This window comes from Seriola dumerili, unplaced genomic scaffold (genome assembly GCF_002260705.1).
Source record: "Seriola dumerili isolate Sdu_G_001 unplaced genomic scaffold, Sdu_1.0 BDQW01000079.1, whole genome shotgun sequence".
NCBI lineage: Eukaryota > Metazoa > Chordata > Actinopteri > Carangiformes > Carangidae > Seriola > Seriola dumerili.
In genome coordinates, this window is record NW_019174334.1 from 833764 (window position 1) to 859836 (window position 26073).

The 26073-nt window shown below is 39.5% G+C and overlaps 3 protein-coding genes across 3 annotated transcripts in view; 1 reads left to right on the forward strand and 2 right to left on the reverse strand.

Annotated features, from left to right (window-relative positions):
- Window positions 1-7676: 7676 nt before the first annotated feature.
- Window positions 7677-11296, forward strand: sbspon (somatomedin B and thrombospondin type 1 domain containing). Its single transcript, XM_022744288.1, has 5 exons — window positions 7677-8208; window positions 9226-9420; window positions 9617-9695; window positions 10305-10481; window positions 10754-11296. The coding sequence occupies exons 1-5, from the start codon at window positions 7983-7985 to the stop codon at window positions 10869-10871; spliced, it is 795 nt and encodes a 264-aa protein (XP_022600009.1). The 5' UTR covers window positions 7677-7982; the 3' UTR covers window positions 10872-11296.
- On the reverse strand, window positions 11194-16783 carry terf1 (telomeric repeat binding factor 1). The gene is made up of 9 exons (XM_022744287.1): window positions 16575-16783; window positions 16189-16284; window positions 15681-15808; window positions 15372-15458; window positions 15144-15293; window positions 13340-13452; window positions 12239-12336; window positions 12000-12070; window positions 11194-11861 (listed from the first exon to the last, which is right to left on the reverse strand). The coding sequence occupies exons 1-9, from the start codon at window positions 16756-16758 to the stop codon at window positions 11700-11702; spliced, it is 1089 nt and encodes a 362-aa protein (XP_022600008.1). The 5' UTR covers window positions 16759-16783; the 3' UTR covers window positions 11194-11699.
- Window positions 16784-21331: 4548 nt separating this feature from the next.
- The window catches only part of kcnb2 (potassium voltage-gated channel subfamily B member 2), a 73381-nt gene continuing 68639 nt past the window's right edge, over window positions 21332-26073 (reverse strand). The window contains exon 2 of the mRNA XM_022744337.1: window positions 21332-23621. Coding sequence (XP_022600058.1) covers window positions 21639-23621 — 1983 coding nt within the window. The 3' untranslated portion in view covers window positions 21332-21638. The remainder of the gene's footprint in view (window positions 23622-26073) is intronic.

A 26073-nucleotide genomic window follows, 5' to 3' on the forward strand; every position in this document is an offset into this window, starting at 1 on the left:
GGAGTTTATTATTCTATTTTCCTACCATAAATTCATAACCTCAAAACTGTGTTATTGCCAGTTGTGAGTGAGATTTGATGTTTGCCAACAGTCAAAGCATGACTGAGAAATACTGCAAAATTATTCTCAGTGCCAGTCCCTGATGTATATCTTTTGTGTTTAATGATATTTACACACTTTGCCCTTGGCAGAGCAACACACACATACATACTCAGAAGTGTAGGGGCCTGACCTTTCCACTGCCCTCTGACATTTCATGATATGATTTATGAATACTACTATAATAGACAGAGCCGACCCAAGCCTTATACGGCGCTAGGCAGAATTTGATTTGGCCAAGGGTGTAGGTTTGGTCTCAACTAAAAGGTTTATTTATTAACATATAAAATCTGAATTTACATTCAGAAATGCCTGTACACAAATGTAATGTGTGTACATGTGTAGAATTTGCATATATGAAATATATGTACATATGTAGTAAAATCATATATGTATATATAGTTTAGCCTATATATGTAAAAATTACATGTGAAACCTGTTGGAACAATATCATATATTGACATACTTGTCTAGATAATAGAAACATGTATTTTAGTGTGCATGTTTATATTACAGGGTTATATTATAGACATGTTACTAAAATATATATCCATCACAAAGCCCGTCAGTATATGTTCATTATATATGTAAATATAAAATAAATAATATACAAACATATATGAATTTAATTAGAATGTTGTATTAATAAAGTTGCATTTTACTATGATAATTTCATATATGTTATAAACAAATATCTTCATATATACAGAGGATGTATATACGTTATAATTGACACATATGATGACATCACTCTTGATATAGGGACAAATGTCATATACATGTCATAAGTCATAGTATAGTGAGGCATAAAAAGGTCATAGTATAGTAAGGCATAAAAACTGTCATAAAAACATCATAGAATAGTAAGCATGGAAACGTCGTAGTATACTATGAAAACGGCATAGTATATAATAAGGCATAAAAAATGTCATAAAAAGTCATAGTATAGTAAGACATTAAAAAACATTACTATAAGGTAAGGCATAAAAATGTCATAAAAAATATGATAGTATAGTAAGGCATAAAAATGTCATAAAAATGTCACAGTTTAGTATGGCATAAAAACGTCCTATTATAATAAGGCTAAAAAACGTCAAAGTATAGTAAGGCATAAAAAATTATCATAAAAACGTCATAGTATAGTAAGGCATAAAAAACATCACAAAAAAGTCATAGTATAGTAAGGCATAAAAACGTCATAGTATAATAAGGCATAAAAAATGTGATATTATAGTAAGGCATAAAAATGTCATAAAAATGTCACAGTTTAGTATGGCATGAAAAACGTCCTATTATAATAAGGCTAAAAAACGTCAAAGTATAGTAAGTCATAAAAAATTATCATAAAAGCGTCATAGTATAATAAGGCATAAAAAAACGTCATATAATAGTAAGGCTTAAAAAATGATCATAAAAACGTCATAGTATAGTAAGGCTTAAAAAATTATCATAAAAACGTCATAGTATAGTAAGGCATAAAAAACATCACAAAAAAGTCATAGTATAGTAAGGCATAAAAACGTCATAGTATAATAAGGCATAAAAAATGTGATATTATAGTAAGGCATAAAAATTTCATAAAAATGTCATAGTTTAGTGTGGCATGAAAAACTTCATTCTACTGTAAGGCATAAAAATGTCATAGTATAGTAAGTCTTAAAAAATGTCACAGTATAATAAGTCTTAAGAAATGGCACTGTATAATAAGGCAGAAAAATTTCATAAAATCGTCACAGTATAGTAAGGCATGAAAAACATCATAGTATAGTAAAGCATAAAAACATCATAAAAACGTCTTAGTTTAGTCAGGCATAAAAAACATCATAATATAGTAAGTCTTAAAAAACGTCATAGTATAGTAAGTCTTAAAAAACGTCATAGTATAGTAAGGCATGAAAAACCTCATACTATAGTAAGGCATAAAAACTGTCATAAAAACATCATAGAATAGTAAGCATGGAAACGTCGTAGTATACTATGAAAACGGCATAGTATATAATAAGGCATAAAAAATGTCATAAAAAGTCATAGTATAGTAAGACATTAAAAAACATTACTATAAGGTAAGGCATAAAAATGTCATAAAAAATATGATAGTATAGTAAGGCATAAAAATGTCATAAAAATGTCACAGTTTAGTATGGCATAAAAACGTCCTATTATAATAAGGCTAAAAAACGTCAAAGTATAGTAAGCATAAAAAATTATCATAAAAACGTCATAGTATAGTAAGGCATAAAAAACATCACAAAAAAGTCATAGTATAGTAAGGCATAAAAACGTCATAGTATAATAAGGCATAAAAAATGTGATATTATAGTAAGGCATAAAAATTTCATAAAAATGTCATAGTTTAGTGTGGCATGAAAAACTTAATTCTACTGTAAGGCATGAAAATGTCATAGTATAGTAAGTCTTAAAAAATGTCACAGTATAATAAGTCTTAAGAAATGGCACAGTATAATAAGGCAGAAAAATTTCATAAAATCGTCACATTATAGTAAGGCATGAAAAACATCATAGTATAGTAAAGCATAAAACATCATAAAAACGTCTTAGTTTAGTCAGGCATAAAAAACATCTTAGTTTAGTCAGGTATAAAAACGTCAGAGTATAGTAAGTCTTAAAAAAAGTCTTAGTTTAGTCAGGCATAAAAACGTCATAGTATAGTCAGTCTTAAAAAACGTCATAGTATAGTAAGGCATAAAAAGTCATAGTATAGGAAGGCATACATCTGTGTTGATCATTTTTTTCTGCAATGTGTTACAATACATATCTGTAGCGTTGTATTGCAGCACTGTAGCCTGGAGAAAACTGGCCATTTGGATAGAAGACGTGCAGCAGAACTTAATAAATCAATGTATAATATAACAATATGTAAAAATGTTAATTGGCAATTGGATAGTTACCAATCCTTCTCTATACGTTGTGATGTCTTTTATTTTACTTCACTAGGTCTACATTTATCTTACTGTTTTAGCCTTCAAATAAATAAATAAATAAATATTAAAACTACAAAACAGTTTCCAAGCCAAGTACAGTAACACAATGTAATTATATATGGCGGTCTGGCAGTTCACTGTGGCGTCTATGGGTACTAGAATGCTGGCGTCCTAGTGCTAAAGAAATACGTATATAAAGATCTCGTGGGGCATTTCAAGCTCTCTTGGGGGCCCCCTGGTGGCCACAGGGGCCCTAAGCAGCCACTTGGTTTGCTTATGCCTTGGGCCGGCCTTGATGATAGATGTACCCTCTCTCGTAGTCATTATCATTACCTGAAAATTTCATCTCTCTCAGAGGCAGGGGTCAGTCCCATTCCCCTCCCACACGTCTTGCTTCATCTGCCTTCTGCTGCCTCTAATATCCGCATTGATTTACATACATATGGAACTATATGCCAAGATAGGTGACTGATGAGGGGACAGTTATCAGTGATGATGTCAGGGAAAAACTTTCATCAATATCACTGTCTTTGTTGTCATTACACTGGCGCTGTTCCAAGGCCAGCCAGCTTGCAGAGCTGTTGTCAGAGTGTCATCATTCCTCTCTGCTGCCATGGTCCTGGAGAAGTGCCTTATCATCCATAAAAGATCAGGCAGTAATGACCTGTAATGAATGGACCATCATTGGTGGGATGTACTAGATGGCTCATCATAATAGACACTCATGTAAGTGTGGTATGAGGAGCAAGAGACTCATTCAGGGCCATGATGTAAGTCTTCAGGTACAGAGCAGGCATTGCCTCATACATGTAAGTACTATATGTAGTTTTTTTGTAGTTCTCTGTATTTTTTTTAACCTGGATTCACCTCTTCAGCCACACTTATTGGTTTACTGATAACATAAACCAAGTCAAACATCCACCATCTCAACGCATGTTGTGCTCATCATTCACAAGAAATAACATAAAAGACTCACACACATTATCAAATGCCACCACATGGACTAACTTAGAGGTAACACATAAAACTAATTTACACATAAACAGAAAATGTAGGAACTCTCCCGTACAGAAACACACACATCCCAAATGTACCAATGTACACATAAAGAAAGGAGGTAGGAGATGGCTGAGCTATAAATTTAAAGGATAGTGGACAAAGGCCTCCATTCATGAGACAGAAACTCGTCAGGAGGAAACAAACTCGACTAACGCTTTAATAAAATATTTGGCTAAGGTTAAACACTTTCGAGGTCATGTCATTTCATTCAGGAAAGACTTTGTTCTGAGTCAACGAATAAACTTTTATTGCCTAGTACAAAACAAGAGCAGAAAAGTGAGAGATGTGAGAGTCTTTAGCAAGTAGACCCCATCGTGATGTCATCATAGGGGGTGAGGCTGTGTGAAGTACAGGAGACCAACCCCAGGGGTCTAGACACTGGTGGTGGTGGTAGTGGTGATGGGAAGAGGAGAATGCTGCAGATCTGGATGTTATATGGAGTGGTGTCTGATGAGCTCGACCTGGCACTGGATATGACCGAAAACACCGGTTGTCAGCTAATTACAAGACGAGAGAGAGGGAGAGTGCAAGATTGAACTTACCCTTAGCTTCATTTTAGTGCAGATAAAAAAGTGACAACTCAAAGAGTTAAAAGTATAAGTATTAGTTGCATTGATATTAGTTAATGTCAAATTCTAGAGGCTTATTGTGCATTCAAGGTTTTTGAGACACTGTTCTCTATAATTCCCCACAAGGCAAAAATGCATCTGTGCGCGGGTGATACAGAGAGGGTGTTGTCCTGGTCAGAGGTGACATCATCAGTGTACCTTTACAGCACGTGGCGAGGTTAGGTTAATTCTAGCGTTTGTCAACAATGGTTTTGAAACTATAGCAACACAGGTCAGGCGTTACCATGGGGACAGCCGACGTTTGCATTCCACGTATAGGCGAGAGCTAGAGTTCACCCTGTCGTCTCCTTAACACCCAGTGCAAGAAGTAAAGGCACGCACACCTCCATTCCTAACTAAATCCAGTCAGTCTCTCTTTGTATATCCTGCTATCTCTGCTCTTGTGTTTGTCAAATAAGCTAAGTAGTGTGTGTGTGCATGTGATTGTCATGAATACAGTCTCTGACGTGGCGGCTTGTGACAGAGTTTGAAGACCATAAACATTGTCTTAAGACACATTAACATTGGCTTAATCCCCTTTCCTCTCTACTCACATACACTAAGAAAACTCCAAGCAGGGTGTGTTTCTGCAGGAAGGCTGATCGTCTTTGACAAGTGCACAGTAAGGGCTGGAGATCCTGGGTTGGGGGCCTGTCAGATGTAAAACACACATGCTTTGATGTGCACCTCCAACGTGCTGAAGCCATAGCAAACTCATGCAGCTGTAAGTCTTGCATCAGTGGACAGATCAAATCAGCACTGAAAATGCACTAAATATGTGTGTGTTAGCCTTAGTGACCTTTCCGGGGCACCCTCTGTTTTACGCAAAATAAGGTATTACTAGACTCGAATTTACAAAATGAGATATCTGTAATTTGGGACACAGATAGCTCAAAATGATTGAGAATAGGTTAATTTTTTAAAGAAAAGTATGGTTAGGATTATTTATCATTTAAAAATACGTCATATTCAATATTTGTAAATGAACATTACCAAAACAGAGTGCAGGAGCTTTTTCTCCTGAGGTCAGTCTGGGTTCAACCTCCTCAAAGTTTAATATACACTGATTCAGACACATGCTCTTCAGTGATGCCGTTGCTGATGATTATGGTGAAGATGAAGGCTATTACTGTCGCTTGACCTACCTGCTCCATAGCAAGAAGAAGAATCAAAGAACCCAAAGAGCCCCCCCCCCCCCTTCTGCTCTCTGCAAGCTTGTTTTTCAAGACAGCAGAGGCAAAGTATCTAGGTTATTACAAATATCTGTTCCTTCTATAGCAGTAGGCATGGGGAGGCCTCATTCCCCACCACTGCTCCCTGCAGAGGCCTCATTTGTTTCCCATGAGATGGAAGAGGAACTGCTCAAATAAAAGCTGACCCTCTTTGGAGTTCACAGCATCCTCAGACATTCAGGCACCTTGAGCAAACACAACAGTGAAAAATGCTTTTTGCTGGGGCCCTGCATAATTATGTCTAATTTTGCCTATAATTCATAAGCATGACTTTTCATCAGCGCTGAACATTAGGTGCTGCAGTGATTAGGACAATTTATTTCTGCACCACATGAATTTAAGAGTACAAAAAGTAGCATGTGATGTTATTAGCTTTTACACACTGACATCTTCACAAAATTGCTTCCTCCTTAAAGCATGTCTTTCACTCACAGCAGCAAATCTAACAGTCCTGTTAATCAATCAACTGTCAGTGACAAGCCGCACCCTAATGAGATAAAACAATTAGCCTCACTAAGACTGTCACAGACAGGCCTCTGCTCAATTACAGTATATGAAATGAATCTGTCATCTACTACAGACATGTCCTGCGGAGCTGTACACTAAATATTAAGCTACAGCAGGAGTTAAGTAGCTTAGCTTAGTTTAGGTTGTCTTAGCTTAGCTTAGTTTAGGGCAAAGAAAGAAAATGGTGAAGTAGCCAGTCAAACTTTGTCCAAAGGTAAAACTTTGCCTACTCACACCTGCAAAGCTAACAAACATGTTACTGATAATTTGTGTGTTAAAAACAGAATTGTAAAAATGTCAGATTATAGTTTTACAGCCATTATCTGCCAGACTATTTCCTGGCCATGTGCAGTGACTTCCTGGATGCTTGTTGTCACCGAGAGGTCACAAAGCAACAGTTTGTGTTTTTACACCATATGTTTGTTTTTGTATTACATTAACCAGATATAATGTATGAAATTGGTTGAGTGGTGCTAGGAAGGGCTACAGTTAGGGTTTTGTCACCTTGGAAGAGAATCAGGCTAGCCGTTGGACCATGCTTTCAGTCTTTATGCTAACCTAAGCTAAGCTAACCAGCTGCTAACTCTAACTTCATATTTAATGTCAGATATGAGAGTGGTATCCATATTCTCTTCCAACTTTCTGTAAGAAAGCAAATAAGTGCACTCCCCACAATGGTGAACAATTCCTTTATATCTAAAAATGCAATAAATGTGCAGAATGATAGAGAGAAAATTGTGCCTGAAGTGTTCAGATTTTTGCTAGATTACAGTAACCTGAAAGAGAAAGGGAAAAAGTGAGAGAGGTGAGAACCAAAGGGTGGCTTTACAATGCTCAGCGGGCCCCCTGGCACAATTGACTGGAGCCCTGCCAACTGCTCACATTCCTCCCTTTCTTTTGGGACCCGAGGTCTGGGGTGGCCGAGAGCGGCATGGGCAAGACGGACACCAGGGTCACAGTGATTCTGCACAGAGATGGTATAAGAAAGAAAAAGATAAACAAGAATGAGACAGGTGGGAATGAGGTAAAGAAGAAAGAGAAAGAGAAAGAGAACAGAAGCAGGAGGGAAAACACTCACCAAACTCACCCCAGCTTACCCCTCCCTTGTCCTTATTGTCTCCTCCCGTGTGTGTGATCGACTGGAGGGAGGTGCTCAGCTGGGAACGGGGATAGAGAGCTCTGAGGGAGAAGGCGCACACACAACATGAGAAACACTGGACTGTGATCAGAGCCGGAATGGGGTGTTCTGTTCTGTAGGTTGCTCTGCAGAGCTGCTTCTGGAGGGAAACAGAGGGGCTGGACACAGGAATTCCAGGTCACAAGGGCTCCTGTGCCAGAGCACAGTCTTGGCTGAGTTGGGCTGGGCTGGTATTCCAACCTCTCCCTCTCACGGTCATGAGCATGACAGAGGTAGAGTAGGACGAGAGTGGGAATAAACATATTTGGAAGAGGGGAATTGCGTTTCATCACATACTGGGGGAAACCAAGAGACTAGTGTTTTACTTTCAGGGGTGGACTTCTGGCCCGACCCCCTCATGATGGGATCCTCTGTGGAGTTTGCCTGTTTGTTGCTGGTGGTTTCCACGCTGGGAAAGAACCACTTGGTGTCTGGCGGTTGTTCAGGTAAATGCTGCCAGAGCAGAGACTTGAGCTGTTTGACCACTGACTGGAGGATGGACCGTGTGTATGGGACATGCTACTGCGACAAGGGCTGCGTCAGGACCAAGGACTGCTGCTTCGACTACTTCAAAGAGTGTCCAGGTGAGGGATGAGTGGGGGGGGGGGGGGGGGGGGGGGCTGGGGGGGGTCTGGCGGGGCTGCTCTGAGTGTGAATGAATCACAAGTGGAGGTACTGTTTACATTTTTTGCACACACCTCAACTTTATGATACTGGTGCGAGATAACCCTGTTGTATGAGATAACCTGAACTCTGGCTAAAGATAGATTAGAGATAGATAGATTTGAATCTGTTTATCAGACAGAAGATAAAGATAGTTGGAGAAGAAAGATTATTTTCAGTACCAGGCCGTTACTGGGCTACTTATCACAAGCTGTTATCTGATGACACAGAGCTGGCTGGGTGAATACCTTCCAAAATTTTCCATACATGTGAGATTGTTTATGCATATTTATCTTCATAGTCCTGTCAAACTCTCACGTGTGGTTTGTTCTGTATTCTTTGCCTTCTAAATTATCCTAATACAATGCCTGCTTCATCAAAAAAACAACCCAGGAAGCTTTGTGTCTAACCTCATTTTAGTGGACTGGCCCACATAACGGAATTAGTCCAAATATTTGAAGAATGTGATTCTGTCAATCAGCAATTACAGTTCCAGTCAAACAAGCCGAGCAGATCTAATGTGTTAGGCCGGCAGTCACTAAATCTGCATGCTTAATACATCAAAGCTTGATCATCAAGCACAGAGTTCGGGTGAAAAGAAAAATCACAGGACTTTGTGTGATTTAGTGGGTTGCTCTCTTGGCTCTCAACCCACTTGTAGTGGAGCAGGAAACACTAATTCTGCAAGTCACAATCAATGCTTCATTGATCTGAAGTTATTTTCTGGATACTTAGCTTAATTACACCGTTTCACTGGAAATTCATAATTGTTCAGCCTGTAAGACTGCTGCAAGCTTCTACTGCCCACTTTGATCTGAAGGATTCAGTTAGTGTTGGGTCCAACGTCTCTGAGTTTCATGGCAGTTTGATTGTTTGCTACCAGAGGATATCCTGTAATAATCCCCCCCCCCCACCACCTCCAACCCTCCAACATCCAGCTCAGGACTGTGCTGTGAGCGACTGGAGCTTTTGGAGCGGCTGTGCTAAGCCCTGCCAGCCCTCAATACGAGTCCGTGTCCGTCACGTAGAGCAGCAGCCTAGTAACAGCGGAGAGCCCTGTCCCAGCCTGGAGCAACATGCCGGCTGCAGGGAGTACAGAGACCACCAGGGTAACCACTGTGGACTCAACTCTGGTATGAAAACACACACACATTCCCTGTTTTTACTTTATCTGCTGTTGCATCTCACTGTTTTTTTTTTTTATAAATCTCATTTTATATGCATTTTTTCTCCAGCTTAGCTTGATTGTAAAGTTAAGCAAATTTTGTAACCTTACATTTTAAAAAGGCTAAACTTGGACTAATTGAAACACTGAAATTCTCTTGTCAGGTCCTGCATTCATCACCAGCATGGAGTTTGGCAAAGGAAGGCCCAAGCATGACAGCTATGGAAACCCCCTGGACCCTGGGTAGGTTTCATAATCATGCTTCCATAACGCCTCCTTTAGTATTCTGAAACTGCTCATGACCACAGGTATCTTTAAATTCAAGAGTTGAAAAGTTCATGCATGCTGCCAGGGGTTAATTTCATTTTAGCGTAATGCTGTGTAACCTAAACCACTGACAAAAAAAAAAAAAAGAGATAACAGCCCAACTTTTCCTCCATCTGCGTCAGCCACCAGTAGGTGTTTGCTCACCTGTCCTTCTGTCCACAGACCCTTAAATAAAGCAGTGCAGAGAGACTGCCCACAACCCTTTGAAATTAAATACTCAGACTTTAATGAGGACTGTCACATGAAAAGCAGATGCACAAAAGGTTTGGATGACAGGTGGTGAAGCATTGTGAGCAGCTCAGAATATCTGTTGGCTGAATTATTATTTCCATTTCATGCTACACCGAATCATGAAATTATTAGGGGTTACCGCCTCCTTTCGTAAAGTGCACCAGAATAACAAATGATATCACAAGGCGGTTGATGATGTCATCCTATTGTGTGCATTGCTTTTGTCCTCCACCTTGATTCATTGGTTCAAATACCCAAGGAATGACTGTGTGACCCTGCCCATACTACCCTCAGGTTCTGTGTGGAATTCACACTGGAATCCCGGACACCCCACTGTACTGTGCAGAACCGGCCACACACACACTGGATGCGCTACATAACAGAAGGCTTCAAAGTGTGTGTGGCATGTGAGCCTCCCGCCATGCGAAACAATAGTGGCAGCTGCCAAGGAGACGGTCAGGAATCAGACAAGTATGAAGCTATGAACCTTTACATGTGTGTTCTTTCAGCAATGTTGTTTAAGGTGGAATATATGTAGAAAATATTTGACTCTCAACCAATTCATGAAGCAATCACCTCAACCAGGATAAATCCAAGCAGTACGAGTTCCAGCCGCCTACAATTACACTGAATGCGCCCTTGAGAGAAGCAGTAAATCAGTGAATTAGTGTCAACATCTTGTACCGCCTAGATATGAGTGTAACAGTCTCTGAAAACCATAAACATTTGGGGTTGTGTTGCAGAGAAGCGTTGCTCCACTGGCAGGCGGTGGGGAACCCTCAGTGCCGTGGGACGTGGAAGAAGATCCAGAAAACCCAGCGGTGCAACTGTCCACCTCAGCACAGCTTCGTCTTCATCTGATCCAAACAAAACACCACAGAACTGCGCTCTGATCTGGTGTCCACAAAAACATTTCACAGCCAAGCTCCCCCTCGCTCTGAGGAGCTGACACAGTGTGCGTTTGGATCAGATGCTTCCAATACTAAGAAGAGACTTAACACTTGATGGCGGTGCACTGCAATTACCGGTATGCCTCTAATAAATATGCTACACCTTGATATAAAGGCATTTTCAAATCACTATACACATTTCCATTGCCGTGTGTAATTTTGTAGTATACTGTGTAAAGACACTGTAGTCCAGTATTTCACATTTTCCCAGTACACATTAAGCACATATCAGCTGATTTTGTAAATTTTTATTGTAACAAGCCACTGTTGTTTTCATTTTTGTAACAATTTTCTGTCAAAGCTATTTAACTTAAAATTATAAAAAAATATATTTTACATTTGTGACTTCACTATGCATTTCTTTAAAAAAAGTGGGGGGAAAAAAAGATACAATGAAACAATCCCTATCATAGAGAGTACATGCTCTGTGTTGGCTGAAAACGGTTCAGTGAGTGAACTAGCTAATACCATGTTTTATTCAAAGCGAACTGCTACATTGTTTAAGTTAGAATGGCACAGTTAAAGATTTGGTATATCACAAATCAAATGTATCTACTATAGAAACCAATGCAACTAGCCCAGTTCATTGTTCTGTGTTGAGTGCCCTCTAGTGGTGTATCTTCTTGGTGCAAAAAGCAGCTGAAAAGCATAAAAAGGCAGCAACATTTTCAGTAATTAAAATAAATGGATGAGATAAGTCACTGATTTTATTTACAGGCGAACCACTTAATTACACAAGTCAGCCGACTTCGTGTGCCCTCATTAAGACTCTCCAGCGATCTTTGAGCATGGTTCCAGTGCGTCCTCCAAAGTCATAATCCAGTAATATCAGAGACCACTTCCCTGTGCCGTGATGTTTAACCCCGGCCTTCAGGTATTTGTCCAGCTCGGGTGTCCATTTCTAAACGAAGTAAAACATAATTATTTTCTTAATATGCCCCAAATGAAAGGTAGCATTGAGTGATGATTGCTAACTTTAACTTGATTTGGGATTAATTTACTGAACACAGTATTGAACGAGCTTTGTGATTCAACTCACCTGAGGTGGTTTTCTTTTTTTTCGGATCTCTGTGGTGCTGTTTGACTTCTCACATATTATCTGAGATATCTCTGATGATGGGAGGTTTGATATTTTGATTCTCAGAAACGTGTGAAATACATGCAGTACATGTATTCGTACGTTTTATAGAAAATGAAAGTACTTTAACATCAGATTAAAGCAAAAATACATTTTGTTCTGAACAGAACTATCAAAGGCAGAGGAAAAATAAAACTCACCACTCTTTTGGAGTCTTCTGAGAGAGACAAAAGCCTTCTTGCATGAATCAGGTTTCCATACATCAGTAATTTTAGTTGAGAGTAGTTTCCGTTTTGCTCTGTGGAAGTGCAATAGTGTGGAAATATTATTTGTTACCCACATAATGCATTTTATTTAGTGTTTAGGACAGCCTGCTAAATTTCTACATGTAGCCAAACAGAGGCAGCAAAAGCCAAAATGATATTTCTTATTCAAAAGACACATTTAAAACACTTATTTCTACTGACATCAAACATACATCATTCTCCTTTTTCCTGGTAGGACATAAGTGTAAATGTATTAGGGCTGGGCAATATGACTTCAAATCAATATCACATTTATTATTGGTTAAACTTTTACCTCAATTACGGTTAATGAACAATTACTTTGCCGTTTGCAGATCTCCCTTTTTTTTTTTTTGACCGACGCACTCTTCATATTTGGCAATGTGACCATTGAATGGTAAATGCATTTATATAGGGCTTTTCAAGTCTTACTGACCACTCAAAGCGCTTACTTGCCATTCACATTCACATTCACACGCACAGTCATACACTGATGGAACAGCCACCACCGACCTTCTAATTAGTGGACGACCCGCTCTATCTCCTGAGCCACAGCTCCCACATTGTGAACCACTGTGTTCCAGGTGATTAAACAAATTGGTGGTTTTTACCTTCGGCCATTGTCCATGTTGCATTGATCACTGTCTGGTAGTCATGACTGATAAGACCCAATCAGTAGGCGAGGCAGGGGTCTGCGTCAATGTTTCCAAAAGTTTCTGTTTCTGCCCGTCCAGACTACAGCGCAACCCCGGAGTTTTCAAACTAAAATGGGTCGAGTAGCGTTTCCAAAAGTCTACGTTTCAGGGGTTCAAAAAGTCTGAAGAAATGAATTCCAGGCTAAAACTAAAACCTATTACTGGGGTTAGCATCACCACATTTTTAAGGGGACAGTTCAGGAATGCACAGATTGGGGAAAAGCATTAACCAAATTAATCTACATTTGATACTTTTTCGGATAATTGCCCAGCCCTAAGAAGTAGATGCGTAAATTTCAATGAATACAACTGGTATTCCTACTTTGGTTTCTTCTCTGTTGATTCGTTGGTCTTTTCTGAGAGAGAGCTCTCCTGCGTCACCGCGTCCTTCAAACCCTCAGTGGTCTGTGATGACAGGACTATCTTAGTGGCCGCCTGACAGACGGGGAGGTAGACACGAACACACAGCCAAACATTAATTATGTTTCTGCATTATATTTCTATAAATTATGTTACTTTTTCATAATTTTCAAAAACAATTAACTTTCAGGTGCGATTATTGCTCTGATATGAAAGTCAAACTAATGAGGCCTGTTTTATAATAGACTTCTAAGTTTAACCTTGGTCAACGGCCTCTATGTAAATCATTCCTAAAACTTTCATGAATAACTGGACCCTGAGGAGGGTTCTGCTGAACGTAGCAGTTTGCCCTTCCAACTAATTTCATGACAAATTGTCAATTAACTCTGACTGATAAGTTCACATCAAAACCCTCAGTTTCACAGGGCGCCATAACTCAAAAGAACAAGAGCATAGCTGATCGGGTTTGAACACAAGACCAAGAGAATTTATTGGCTGTTCAAATTTATTTGTTAATCCTTGCTGTTAGCTGGAGCAAAACATTGGACACCTTATGTATTTGCCAAGTAAATCATGTGTAAAATCCCCACCTCATAAACAGCTGAGCAGCCAAAACCTGAGAATTCTTTTCACATTTGTTCAGATGTCATACAGTCTAGATTCATTTATGATGTGTTGGTGTGAATTCTGGTCAGATGAGATTTCAAGCATCAAATGTAGCAGCACTCCACATATCACTTTCATCTGTGAATAAGGAGGGGGGTAATCCTCTTAGTCGATATCTTGCACCAAGACAAAATAATTTCTTCGTCAATTATTTTTTCCCCTATTTTTCAGTCGTACAAAGCTTGATCCTTAATTTTACACTGGGATTATTCCTGCAGGGCCAACTGTATAAATTGTTATTTTCCAAGTAACAGTGTAGAACTTGTGCTTTGCCTTGCAATCCAATGAACCTGAAATATGATTACAACAAAATGTATCTTTATAAGTACCTTTACAGTTTTTAGATATGTAAACAGGGTTTCTGCAATGTTCAAGAAAGTAGAATTAAGTGTTTTAAAGACTGAGAATGCAATTCAATAAATTTTACAAAGTCATATGGGTCAGGCTAAAACATACAGGTCTGAACAGGGCCTCAGTGACTGTTACTTTGACTGTATACCTCGTTTGAAAGACACAGCGCTCATTTAAATGACTACAAAGACAGAGAAAACTATCCTAAAGAGACACAGAGATGCGAAAGACTTAAAAACAGACCCGGACAACAACAAAGACAAAGAGAGAGAAAGAGACACAGAATGACTACAAGGGAGGGGGGCACAAAAGGGGACCAGATCTTATTAAAATCAGCCGATCTGTCTTCCAGTGCTGTAGCAAAACCTTAACAATTATAACAATAATAATTAACAATAATTAATAAATAATTAACTCCTTATAACTGAAAGTTCTAACTGGTGTTACTGTTCATGGCAGGCAATAAAAAATATTCAAAACCTCTGCAAATGAAATAAGACTTTTTAAAACCCTCTAAGGCCTTTTTTGAGGAATCTAAATTCAGTGCACTTGAAGACTTCTCAAGACTCACAGATACTTTGATAAAAGGTATCTGTGATGTAGACAGACATCTTTAGCTCCAGAGGCCAACTGGACCCATTGTAAAGCTGGTCTATACATTTTATTTACTAGACTGAACATGGAAGGAGTGACCTTGTGTAATTTTGACACAGGCTGTGATCTACAACATAGTGGGTCAGGTCCTTTACCTTTAGAAGGAAGTCAGAGGGATTCTTCTCCAGGTAAGCATCCAAGAACAAGTGGATTGTCTCCAGCAGGCGGCTGAAGCTGAAGCTCATGAGGAATGGGTGGTAAGTGTCCCTCTGTGTCACTATTGTTGTCAGCTTGAGTCCCACGTTCTGTTGAAAAAATATTAGTTGTTATGCACAATCCTCCTTGGCCACCAAATATAGAAAAGAGACAATAGACCCACAGACCTGTGGGAGGTCATGGTTACTCTGCAACCACTTGAGGGCAGAGGAGGCAGAAGATCTTTTGCCTTTCTCCAAGCACACAGCCACAGACTAGAAACAGGGCAAACGCATTAAAAGACTTAACACTCAAAATGAGGACGAAGCATTGAACTTGAGCTTTCACCAGAATTACAATTAAATCACTCAATAACAATTAGGACACATTAACAACCATGTCTAGATATTCTCAGATCAGATTTTGCTGGTGTTGTGTTCCAATTATCAGACTACAGTAGAAAAAAAATACTACAGTATAGAAGGGGTGTGTATTACCTGGACAAGCAAAAGAATCTTAATGTTTTTGAACACACTTTCATCTTCCACAGTATCTTCTAGCTGTAACCATATTTTGGCAGCAGACATCAGAGGCATCACACATTCGTCCTCCTCAAACATGATATCTGGAGGAAAGTGTTACACAGTAACATTTGAATACATTTGTATTAAAGAAGTGAAGGATATATTTTAAAACCACAAATTTTTGCCAGAAATTAATTGTCTTATATTACAGATATTATAACAAAGTAGGTCATCAGAATATTGATCTCCTCTATTTTCTATGCATTATTACATGAGCTTAAATCTCTGCTGGGATCAGTTTCAATTGTTAAACATCCTCAGACAGAAGCACCTTGTTACTTTAAGCTGTGCGGTTTGAACTTCCTGTAGTGCTAACTTTCTGTCATAAGGAGCAATGCCAAAACAATTTTTACATATAACGTGTAAAAGATGTTCGGAAAAAAAACCTGATCTGATTCTGGTTCTGACTGCAACAACTTACCCAGCTGTTTTCCATGCATGACTCTCGCGAGGAAGGCGGTTATCATGGTTTTCTCATCATAGCAGTCTCCTTTAAGAGACAGATTCTGAGACACGGCTGAAAAAAACATAAAAAACAAAAAAAGATATTCACAAAAGTGTTAGCCACTAGGACTTAGGAGACTTTACAGAGTCGTGAACATGGTGGCTCTGTCCTCACATTAATGTATCAGTTTGTCAACGACGTTAAATTGTTAATATAATTTACCATTAATATTATATTTTACGACGCGTGACGTCTGTTTTGTTCCTTTGTGCTCATGAATTATTAACACTAAATAAAGGTAACTGTTTCGGCAGTTAATGTCAGATAACTAGCTAATGTTTTGTTAGCCGTAAATAACTTACCCTCGAAAACCGAAAGCGTTTGATTGAATTCATCAAACTTGTCTTCCTTGAAACGCCGACACAGACTTACAAACATGAAGTCCAGCATCCATCCTGAAGCGACAGCTGTAACATGGGGAAAACTGATACTTTGATCGATTTTATCTGCATCTATAGCAGTTTTATTGTTAACTTCGGGGTCCATGTTTGTATTTACAGTTTTAGGTCTTCATTTCTTCTTCTTCTTTGGAATTAGTTCGATTTCCGCGCGCTTTAGTGTTTTACGCTCGTTTGGCGTCGCATGATCAGACTACACCGCCCTCTGGCGTTTAGGAGTATATACAAATACAAAAAACGTGATATAACAGTGACCTAAATTAATAAATAAATAAATAAATGAAAATGAAGCCCCTATGAAGTGCAACGCAATCCAATAGAACTGGATTGTCCATAGAGTTTAGTCGGGTTTTTATATTAAATTGCATTACAGTGACGGATATGTCACTGTCTCCTAATAGTGGTTCATTAGGAGTCCTAAAGTTTTTTTTCCAGGCTACCAGTCCATAAAAACGAGATTAAGTTGTTTACCATGCCATGGTCCCAAAATGCAACACCCATTACATATTGTATGGCTTTATAGTCCCATGTGATACAGTGGACCATTACATTAGTATAATGCATTATTAACCTCTTTATTTTCTGTTAAGAGTGTATGAGTTCCTTTGGTTTCTTCATACTAAAGACATTACATGCAAGATTCTCTGGTTTTGAGGTTTGAGAGAGCTGTTTATGTTCAGTATCACTCTTTGGCGGCACTTGACAACAGAAAAGTGGAGATCCATTAATTGCATCTAATGGAATGGAATACATTTCCCTCCAGTGATAAATCATTTATCAGCCAGTCATGCCAGGTTATTGGCTACTTTTGGATATAAAAAAACAACTTTGCATACCTTCTTGTGGCAAATGCAATATCAGTTTTGATTAATGTTATGTAGAGATGATTCATAAACTCATGTATTTGTACCATATTATGAAATTACCCTTAATATACAGAATATTTGGCCTACAAACATCTGTAGAGCAGAGAACACCAGACACACACACACGCGCATGAGTTATATACACATTTATTTGTTATTCTGCATATGCTAATAGACGTAATGGGGAACAATGCTCTACAGAAATGTTGACATACATGTACCATAACAAAGTGTTCTGTGGTCACATAATTGTTTGGACTACTACATGCATACAAAGATGTTGCTTTGTACAGAAACAGTCTGTAGCTCAGAATGTGTCTAATGATAATGCTCTCCAAAGCTGAACAGAGAAAAAAAATGTAAGAGGCAGTATACACAGAGACATAAGAAGAAACAATATAGCTTTATGCATTTTAGGGAGCAAGGTTTGGTAAGCACGCATGAGTGACACGGACAATACCCATTCTCTCAGAGAAAATAAAGACACAACCTTTCCACTCTGTACAATATCACAGATGATAATGCCATTGTGAGACAGTAAGACAGAACACGGTCCTTTTGCTGTCAGCTCACAGAATTAATTTCAGTATCCACACAAACATCATCCCAAGGGGATATAGCTGATCAATCCAAATCCCTTGTTTCTCTACCCTACCTGTCAAAATGAAGGATTACTCGAGGCTAACACGGAGACATGATTACTACAAACCATGAAAAAAACTTTGAACATACAGGTACAGGAAAAAAAAAGAATTTTAACAAGAAGGTTATCATCTAACCTTCCTTGATAAAGAAAAAAAGACAAATGAAAACCCCAAACATCAACATCCACCACTGACCCCACATTTTTACTTTGGAGAGTACCAAAGAATCTGAGTTTCCAATTAGGAATTGATCATTTCCACGAGCTCTCACACGAACCTCTATTTACTGAGTCATATTATGTCGATCTGGGCGTACAGTATGTACACAGACAAAAGGAAATATGGACCACAACTGATAGGATGTAACCATTTGGGAGTACTCGTTTACTTTCCTCCTCTTTACTTTCACAGCATTCCCTTATCCTAACCTTCCTTTCACCCATTGATCACTGTTCCTGAGGGCATGCCATAGGGTAAGAGCCTCTGAAGCTGTAGGGGCTGGAGCATTCAGTGGTGTCAGCATGGGAAATAATCATCGGATGGATCAGTTCAGTGACAGTAGGGATCTCTTCCTGCCTTTTCTGTTGTCAGTTAGACCTATCACGCTCCTTCTTTCTATTTCTCAGCTCTCAAAGTTGAACGGTCCAGCTTCTCGTTTGTTTGTGCTCCTTCCTGCCTCACTGAAGACTGATGGGGGTGGATACTGAATGTGGTACACAGATTACCCAGGAGGAGGGAGAAATATTGCCGCTCCTTACTCCGGGAGCCAAGACATCAATATGGATTTGACAACATCACTTTTCAAAAAGTACAGAAGTAACTAGTTGACATGAACTGTTAAAGAAAAAACAGAAAATCTATCCAATCGGAACATCAGAGAGTTATAGAAAACCTGAGAACTCAATAACATTACGTGTATCTATTACATAAAGACCTGATTTCTCCTATAAAATTAGAATTTTCTGTACAGTGCTATATGAACAAAGCAAAATGACTTGCTACCTTCTCATAAACAGCGGTGTTATGAAAAGGCACGCATCATTTCAACCACCATATGGCAGGAAATTGTGGTCGTGCTCCATTTTGGTTTTTAGAAAAAATAGAATCATTCTCAACGTTAATTCACAAAAAACATAAAATCCTTTGTGTGTGGCCATTGAAATTAGATTATCTTAATATCTTCCACAGACATTTGTTAGATTTCTGTGTGAATCTAACAGCAATATAAAAGGCCCAAAGTGGTCAATTTGGATCCCTATCCCCACAGATAATCAAATATGAGGTCCATTGATACCTGGCATTCAGCTGCTTGACAGCGTTATGCCAGCCGTATAATATGAAAAAGTAAAAGTCAAATTCTCATTTGCATTGTTTGTGAGATTCTGGTAGTTGTAATACTGTTTTGCCTCATATTAAAGATATAACATTTGAAAAATACAAGTAATTTCTGCCTGTACACTTACAAATTCCCATAGACAGAAAATAAAGTGCCACAATTCTTGGCCTGCATAGATTGCAGTATGCGGTATTGCACATTCCACACCTCTCTGTGAGAACAACAAAACATGATAATAATAATAATAATAATAATAATAATAATAATAATAATAATAATAATAATAATTATAAGAAAAAAGAAAGAAAACGATAAAACAAAAAACCCACATACTTTCCTGTCAGTACCATTCTGGTTTGTGTGGCTTTCGCAAACACACTACGAACACACTCAGCCAAATGTCATGCTGAAACAATAAACAAATATTCCAGCAATAAAATCGGAATCAAAGGCAACATACAACAGATATTTTCAGTCAGTGTAAAACAAAAACGAGACAGAAGACGAGAGAGAGAGAGAGAGAGAGAGAGAGAGAAAAAAAAACTCCTTTGGGTTTAAGTTTGACTGAAAATAGTTTTGTTCACAATAAAACACAATAAATTACAGTCCAAGACACTACGGATATACAAAAAAAAAAAAAAAAAACCCCAACGAAAAAAAAACAAAAACAAAAGATGCCTTAAACTTGTCAGCAGGATCGGATAAACTTGCAGTAGTATGGAACAAGTGTCAACAACGACATCAGGGCGCTGAGGATTGGACAATGAACACAATGCAGGTAAACAAACCGTAAGGAAAACAAAAAAAATAACTACTTTCATAATACATGTTATTACCATATATGTTATTATGCAGCTGAGATAGATGAAAGCTTGTCTTGTGTGCTTGATTTGGTCCATTGATATCACAAGGAATATTGTCTTTTTTTTTTGTGGTAGTTTATCCCTTTTAAACTGCCAAAATAGATAATTATAGTTCAAAGCATGTATGTGTATTAATGACCAGGTCTACTGTGCTGAATTCATAAATACTCTTAACTTTGTTTTATGGAATCTCATTTACCTACTGTAGAATTTTTCTACAACCAATCTAGACCTACTTATTTTATTTTATTCTTAAAACTACTTTTAGATGTATATATCTGATGTCTGAGTGAGTAAATAAGATTTATCTCTGTGATTTGGACGGAGTCAAAAGAACGAACAAGGAGTGAAACATCTTAAACCTTGTCCCAACATCTGAAACCACATGATAAATATTTTCAATAATGGTAGTATCTGATAGTTTCTGTCCTTACTGGTTACATAGATATGTATTTGGCAACTACAGGTGTATACGCTTCAGAGGAATCAGGGTGTTTTTGTCCTTCTTTGCCCACGTTCATTAATTCAAAGACTGAATATCGGATGCTCAAACTGAAAGTTCAACAGTCATTATGAAAACCAAAAGCAATAATGTCAACGTTACAGTTTCATACACCATTTTTCACACGAAAAAACATTACAGGGTCGTCATGGGAACACTTTGCATTTCCACAAAAGGTAATGATATGTTTTTTTTTTATAGGTCGCTACGATGCAACACCGGTCTGAGCTGAGGGCTCTCAATTCAACCCCTCCTCCCTTCCCTTTTCACATTACAAATATTTGTACCTTCAGTGACAGTTTTCCTTTGCCGTCCTGTGCATTGTCATTGCCTTAGATGTCCTAGTATTTACAGTGGAGCGCTTTCAGCAAACTAAGCACCGTAAAATATCTGTCTTTTTTAAATGCATGCTTTTTACAGATAAGTCCCTCTGTGCATTTCCTTCTTTTGCTAGAAAAAGGAGACTGTCATTATGTACATTGGGGGGACCAAAATGTCTACATTAGTTGATGAATTCCCTCTGTTTTTAAAGAGCCTCCTCTTTGAGCCCACTGTTAGTCCCGAAGTCATTCTTGAATCTGCACGAAATACTGCAGTTTCTTTTTCAGCAATACACAACAACACAAGTAAAAGGGACTTGTCATGCCATGCAAAAATATCTTTCACTACAACTGCACCCTTGTCCTTTCTTGCTGCTCTCCCACACACCAGGCTGAGGTTGCAGTGGGTCTATTGTCCCTAAAAGCTTCCCTTACAGTCACATGCTGGTTTCACAGGTCGGAGAAAGACTGCCATCCCCGGGTATCAGGTGGATATCAGATGTAAACATGTGGTTCTCTACTTTGTGTCCACTTTGGTTGCTGTCAGCCTTGACCTCCTCGCCTGCCCCAACCACACCTTGGGTGCAATTTTGTGCTGCTGTCTTGGGCGACAAGGGCGCAACTGCAGCACCTGCCACCTCCATCAGATGCTTCTCCTCGTGGTTCTCTGTGGATTGATCTTCATCACCGGGTGGGGTGTCTACCACCAGCCTCTCAGGGGACAAGGGGCAGGTCTCTTCCTCTGAGATTGGGAGCAGCTCATCTGAACTTCGCATGAGCGGTGACGTCTCTCCCTCCGGAGACTCGTCTTCCAGGATGCTGGAGCTGATGTCTCCAGGAGAGGTAGTGCTGGGCGGTGTTAGCGGGCCTTCAGCAGAGGTTTTGTTGAAGTTGACCTTTAACCCCTTTATTTTAAGAGGGTTATTCCCTCTTAGAGACCTCTGGATATTCTCCACAGCATTGTTAAAGGTCTCCCCTTCTTCTATATGGAGCTCTGATCCGTCACCTGGGTTGACGGATTCATAGAGGCAATCTTTGAGTTTGATGCCAGGAGAGCTCTGGTCATTGCCGGCCCTCATTTGGCTAAGATCAAGAGATGGTGGTGCCTTGGGGTGTCTGATTTGACAAGACCCAGCATTTTCCTCACCTGAGTTGGAGCCCTGTTTTCTAAGGTCAGCTGAGCAGCTGGCAAAGTTATCTGGTGAAGATGGTTGGACTTCCTTCATCTCCAGCTCCACCTCCTCTTTTAATGTGAATTCAGGGCTGTGAGATTTCTTCGGTGAGGCAGGGGTGGTCATAGTTGTGCTCAGAGTGCTCATGGAGCTTGTAGTGTTGAGGTTAGTGAAGGACTGTGACTTGGTCATCTGGTTGTACATCTCCTCCAGTTTCTGAACGTTAAGGTGCTGAGGGGTCCTGTTTGTCCGCTGTGGACTTCCAGTGGTGGTGATGGTTATACGATGAGGGGAGCTCGGCGCCAGAGACTCTGTGTTTCTTTTATCAGGGGACCTTAGGTTGATTTCAGAGCCCCTAGCCCCACTCCAGCGGCTAGGTGACAGGTGGTTGTCAAGGGAGGTTTTGTCCTCCCCTTTCTCTACCACCACATCCACCAGTTCCATGCTGCGGGCAAAGGCATCTTTTAGGTTCATTGACACAATGCTGCCGTTCCTCTTGGCTCTCTCCAGTGCCTCCCTCCTCTTGATGGCCTTCTCCTGCCTCTTCTGCTCCTTATAGAACTCAGAGAAGTTGTTGACAATAATAGGGATGGGTAGGGCAATCACCAGCACTCCTGCAATGCAACAGAGCCCACCCACAATCTTTCCGAGCAAAGTCTGTGGGTAAATGTCACCATAGCCCACTGTGGTCATTGTAATGGTTGCCCACCAGAATGAGGCAGGGATACTAGTGAATTTGGTGGCATCTTCATCTTTCTCAGCAAAGAACACTAAGCTGGAAAATATCATGATGCCCATGGCAAGAAATAGAATAAGCAGCCCCAGCTCATTGTAGCTCCTTCTCAGAGTAAACCCTAAAGACTGGAGCCCTGTGGAGTGCCTGGCTAACTTCAGGATCCTCAATATTCTCATGATCCTGAAAATCTGCACCACTCGGCGCACATTTTGGAACTGTAGCACGCTCTTATTGGACTCCGTTAGGAAGATGGTGACATAGTAGGGCAGGATGGCCAGCAAGTCAATGACATTCAGCGGGCCTTTGAAGAACTTCCACTTATTAGGAGAGGAGAGGAAGCGAAGGAGGTACTCCATGGTGAACCAGGCGATACACACGGCCTCCACGTGGGCAAGCTGGGGGTTGTCATTGGCCTGGCCGTACTCATCTGTGACCTGGAGCTCTGGTAAGGTGTTGAGAGACAGAGCGATGGTGGAGAGGACGATGAAGAGGATTGATATGATGGCTAGCACCTGAAAAGAGAGCACAGAGAGGAATAACATTAGTAGGATACCAACAAAATGTATCCATACTCATGTAAAAAAAAAACACAGAAAAAGAGGATAAATATTCAAAATTGATATACATAAAATATTGACTAAAGATATACAGTACATCTTACATGACAGTGAATTTATCACTTTGTCACCCTCAATCAACATATTGTGACTCTGTTGTTTGCAGCAGATATGAGATATGCTTTTTAGGAATATAAATAACAAATATATAAAAATATAAAACAGAATTATTTACTGTAAAGTCAAAAAAAGTCAAAGAAAGGAAGCAGGGTAATGTAAAAGTGTTTGAAAATGAGAAATCTAAATAAGGGAAAGTAACTGGTCCAGAAATCTGTTTTGGAAACACTGTAGAAGAGTGTGTTTATGTGTGATCTCATCTACAATAGATAAAAGGTTCAAAGGATTTTGGCTCCACCTGTTGGCAACAGTTTAAAATTCCCTCTCTGTGTCTTAAAATAGAATTTATTATTTTCAGTATACAAAGAAAAGTATCTGCACTAAAGTTTTAAAAACTATTGTTTGTTCAGTGTGAAATCTACAATGGAAATATAATGCTTTGATATTTTTTCCTGTGCCTTCTGTTCAGTAAGGGGATGGGCAGGAAGATCCTGCATAATCCTATGAGGTCAGCACAGCATGAGGCTGCGTTTCAACTGTAGCTCTTTACCTTGACCAGGATTTATTGACCTCAGTAGATTAAATCTGTCCTTAGATGTTCTGACTGAGGTTTGACATTTATAAAATGAGAGTGCGTGAGCAATATATAATGAGGGGAGGTTTGAATGTCACATCATGTTATGTGATGAATACGTGTTGCCTTGCTGCTCCAGAGTGAGAAGTATTACATGGCTCACTCATCATTTGTCCCTTTACTCCTCTTTGATAGTACCTCTCCATATTTTACTGCCTCTGCCGTGCAGCTAGAGCCACAGATATAACTTCTTACAATGCTGCTGGGATTAGTTGATGTCTTTTTTCCACAACCCAACTCAAGTGTCTCAGCCCACACAGGTGAAAAGTCCCTGTCCTACAGTCCACAGTACTGCAGCATATTCCTCAACAATCAGCTGAAATCCAGTGAAGGGAAAAATCAGCATTCTTTTGTGTGAAGTCCTCTATGACCTGAGCAATAAAAAACCTATTAAAATCTAATGAACAAAGATTGAAGAGACTCAGTCAAGATAGGCAAACAAAGCGCCCTGAATACTAATCACAAACCACATTAAGTTGCAGAACACACTGATTATCTACACTGTGCAGTCATGAGAAGCTCACTGTATCTCCTTTGTGACTTCATTAATTTAGCAAATATTATATATTAGCGGATATCATATAAGGATGGAGCTCAAGGATTTTGCAGTGCTCAGGGGTCAGCCATCACTTTAGTCTATCCATTAGCCTGTAGATAGTGCTGACACACTGGAAAAAGTGGCCTGTAGGCTGGTGACATTGCCTGAAATAGACAAAACTAAGTGTGTGTATGAAAAATACTTTTATAGAAAGGAAATTCGTACTATTCAGTAAGAAAGGCAGAGAAAAAAAACAAGAGGCAGAGAGGGAAATAGAGACAAGGGGGTGTCACGGCTCAGCAGAGGAAGTGTTATCACTAAATGAATGCTGGTGCTGATTAGGTTAAACCTCTTAGCAGCTAAGTGAGGCAACCTGGGCAGGCCTGGCACTGAACTGAGCTGAAAGACTGCGGCGTCACAGTAAGGACGCAGATTGCTTCCATATTTGAGGCTTCCCCCCGCCAAGTTACTAGATCAGAGGAATCTTTGCTTGCGTCCCTGTTGCTGAACACCTTGGCACCCAGTCAGATCCAGAGGTGGAAGAGTAGATTAGAGCATGAGATAATGATTTTGTTCAGTTTATAGGATTACTGGCGGTAAATTGTGTAGGTCATGCAGCTGATTTTTCAGATACACTTCTAGAATAAGAATGATATGTAGAAATACAGGCAAAAGGTAACTCATTCTTTAGAGGTCAACTATTCTTTATTTAGAATCACATTAACTGCCTCAGGGGAGACAGTTAATCTTCCACTGTTCCACACTTTGGAGCAAGAGAGGCCTTTAAAGCTACACTATGAACAGCTGATTGAATGGATGTGTGGGCACGCATACAAACACGCTCATACACATACACACAGACAGAGAGAGAGAAAGTGATTAATGTTTTGACTGATCCACACCCATGCGATCTCATCGTCCTACACGCCCATGCACCCTTTGCTCATGGACACCGGCAAATGGCATTTGAGCATTAGGATGAGCAATCCTGAGGTGGCTTGCATTAACCTACTGTAATTGAGTGGGAGTAGTTAAGAAGATCAATTACTTGGACTCAGTCTTCTTTGCCCCTGATTTGCATGTGCGGCGGCATTAAGTATAGCATGAAATGCCGTGAG

What these genes read in the sequence shown, in the direction of transcription:
- sbspon (XM_022744288.1), top strand. Translation starts at nt 7,983, where the DNA reads ATGATGGGATCCTCTGTGGAGTTTGCCTGTTTGTTGCTGGTGGTTTCC. An exon ending in GGAAACCCCCTGGACCCTGG is followed by an intron (nt 9,696 to 10,304) that starts GTAGGTTTCATA and finishes TACTACCCTCAG; the next exon opens with GTTCTGTGTGGAATTCACAC. An exon ending in GACGGTCAGGAATCAGACAA is followed by an intron (nt 10,482 to 10,753) that starts GTATGAAGCTAT and finishes GTTGTGTTGCAG; the next exon opens with AGAAGCGTTGCTCCACTGGC.
- terf1 (XM_022744287.1), bottom strand. Translation starts at nt 16,758, where the DNA reads ATGGACCCCGAAGTTAACAATAAAACTGCTATAGATGCAGATAAAATC. An exon ending in CATGCATGGAAAACAGCTGG is followed by an intron (nt 15,809 to 16,188) that starts GTAAGTTGTTGC and finishes ACTTTCCTCCAG; the next exon opens with ATATCATGTTTGAGGAGGAC. An exon ending in AAAAAAGAAAACCACCTCAG is followed by an intron (nt 11,862 to 11,999) that starts GTGAGTTGAATC and finishes TACTTCGTTTAG; the next exon opens with AAATGGACACCCGAGCTGGA.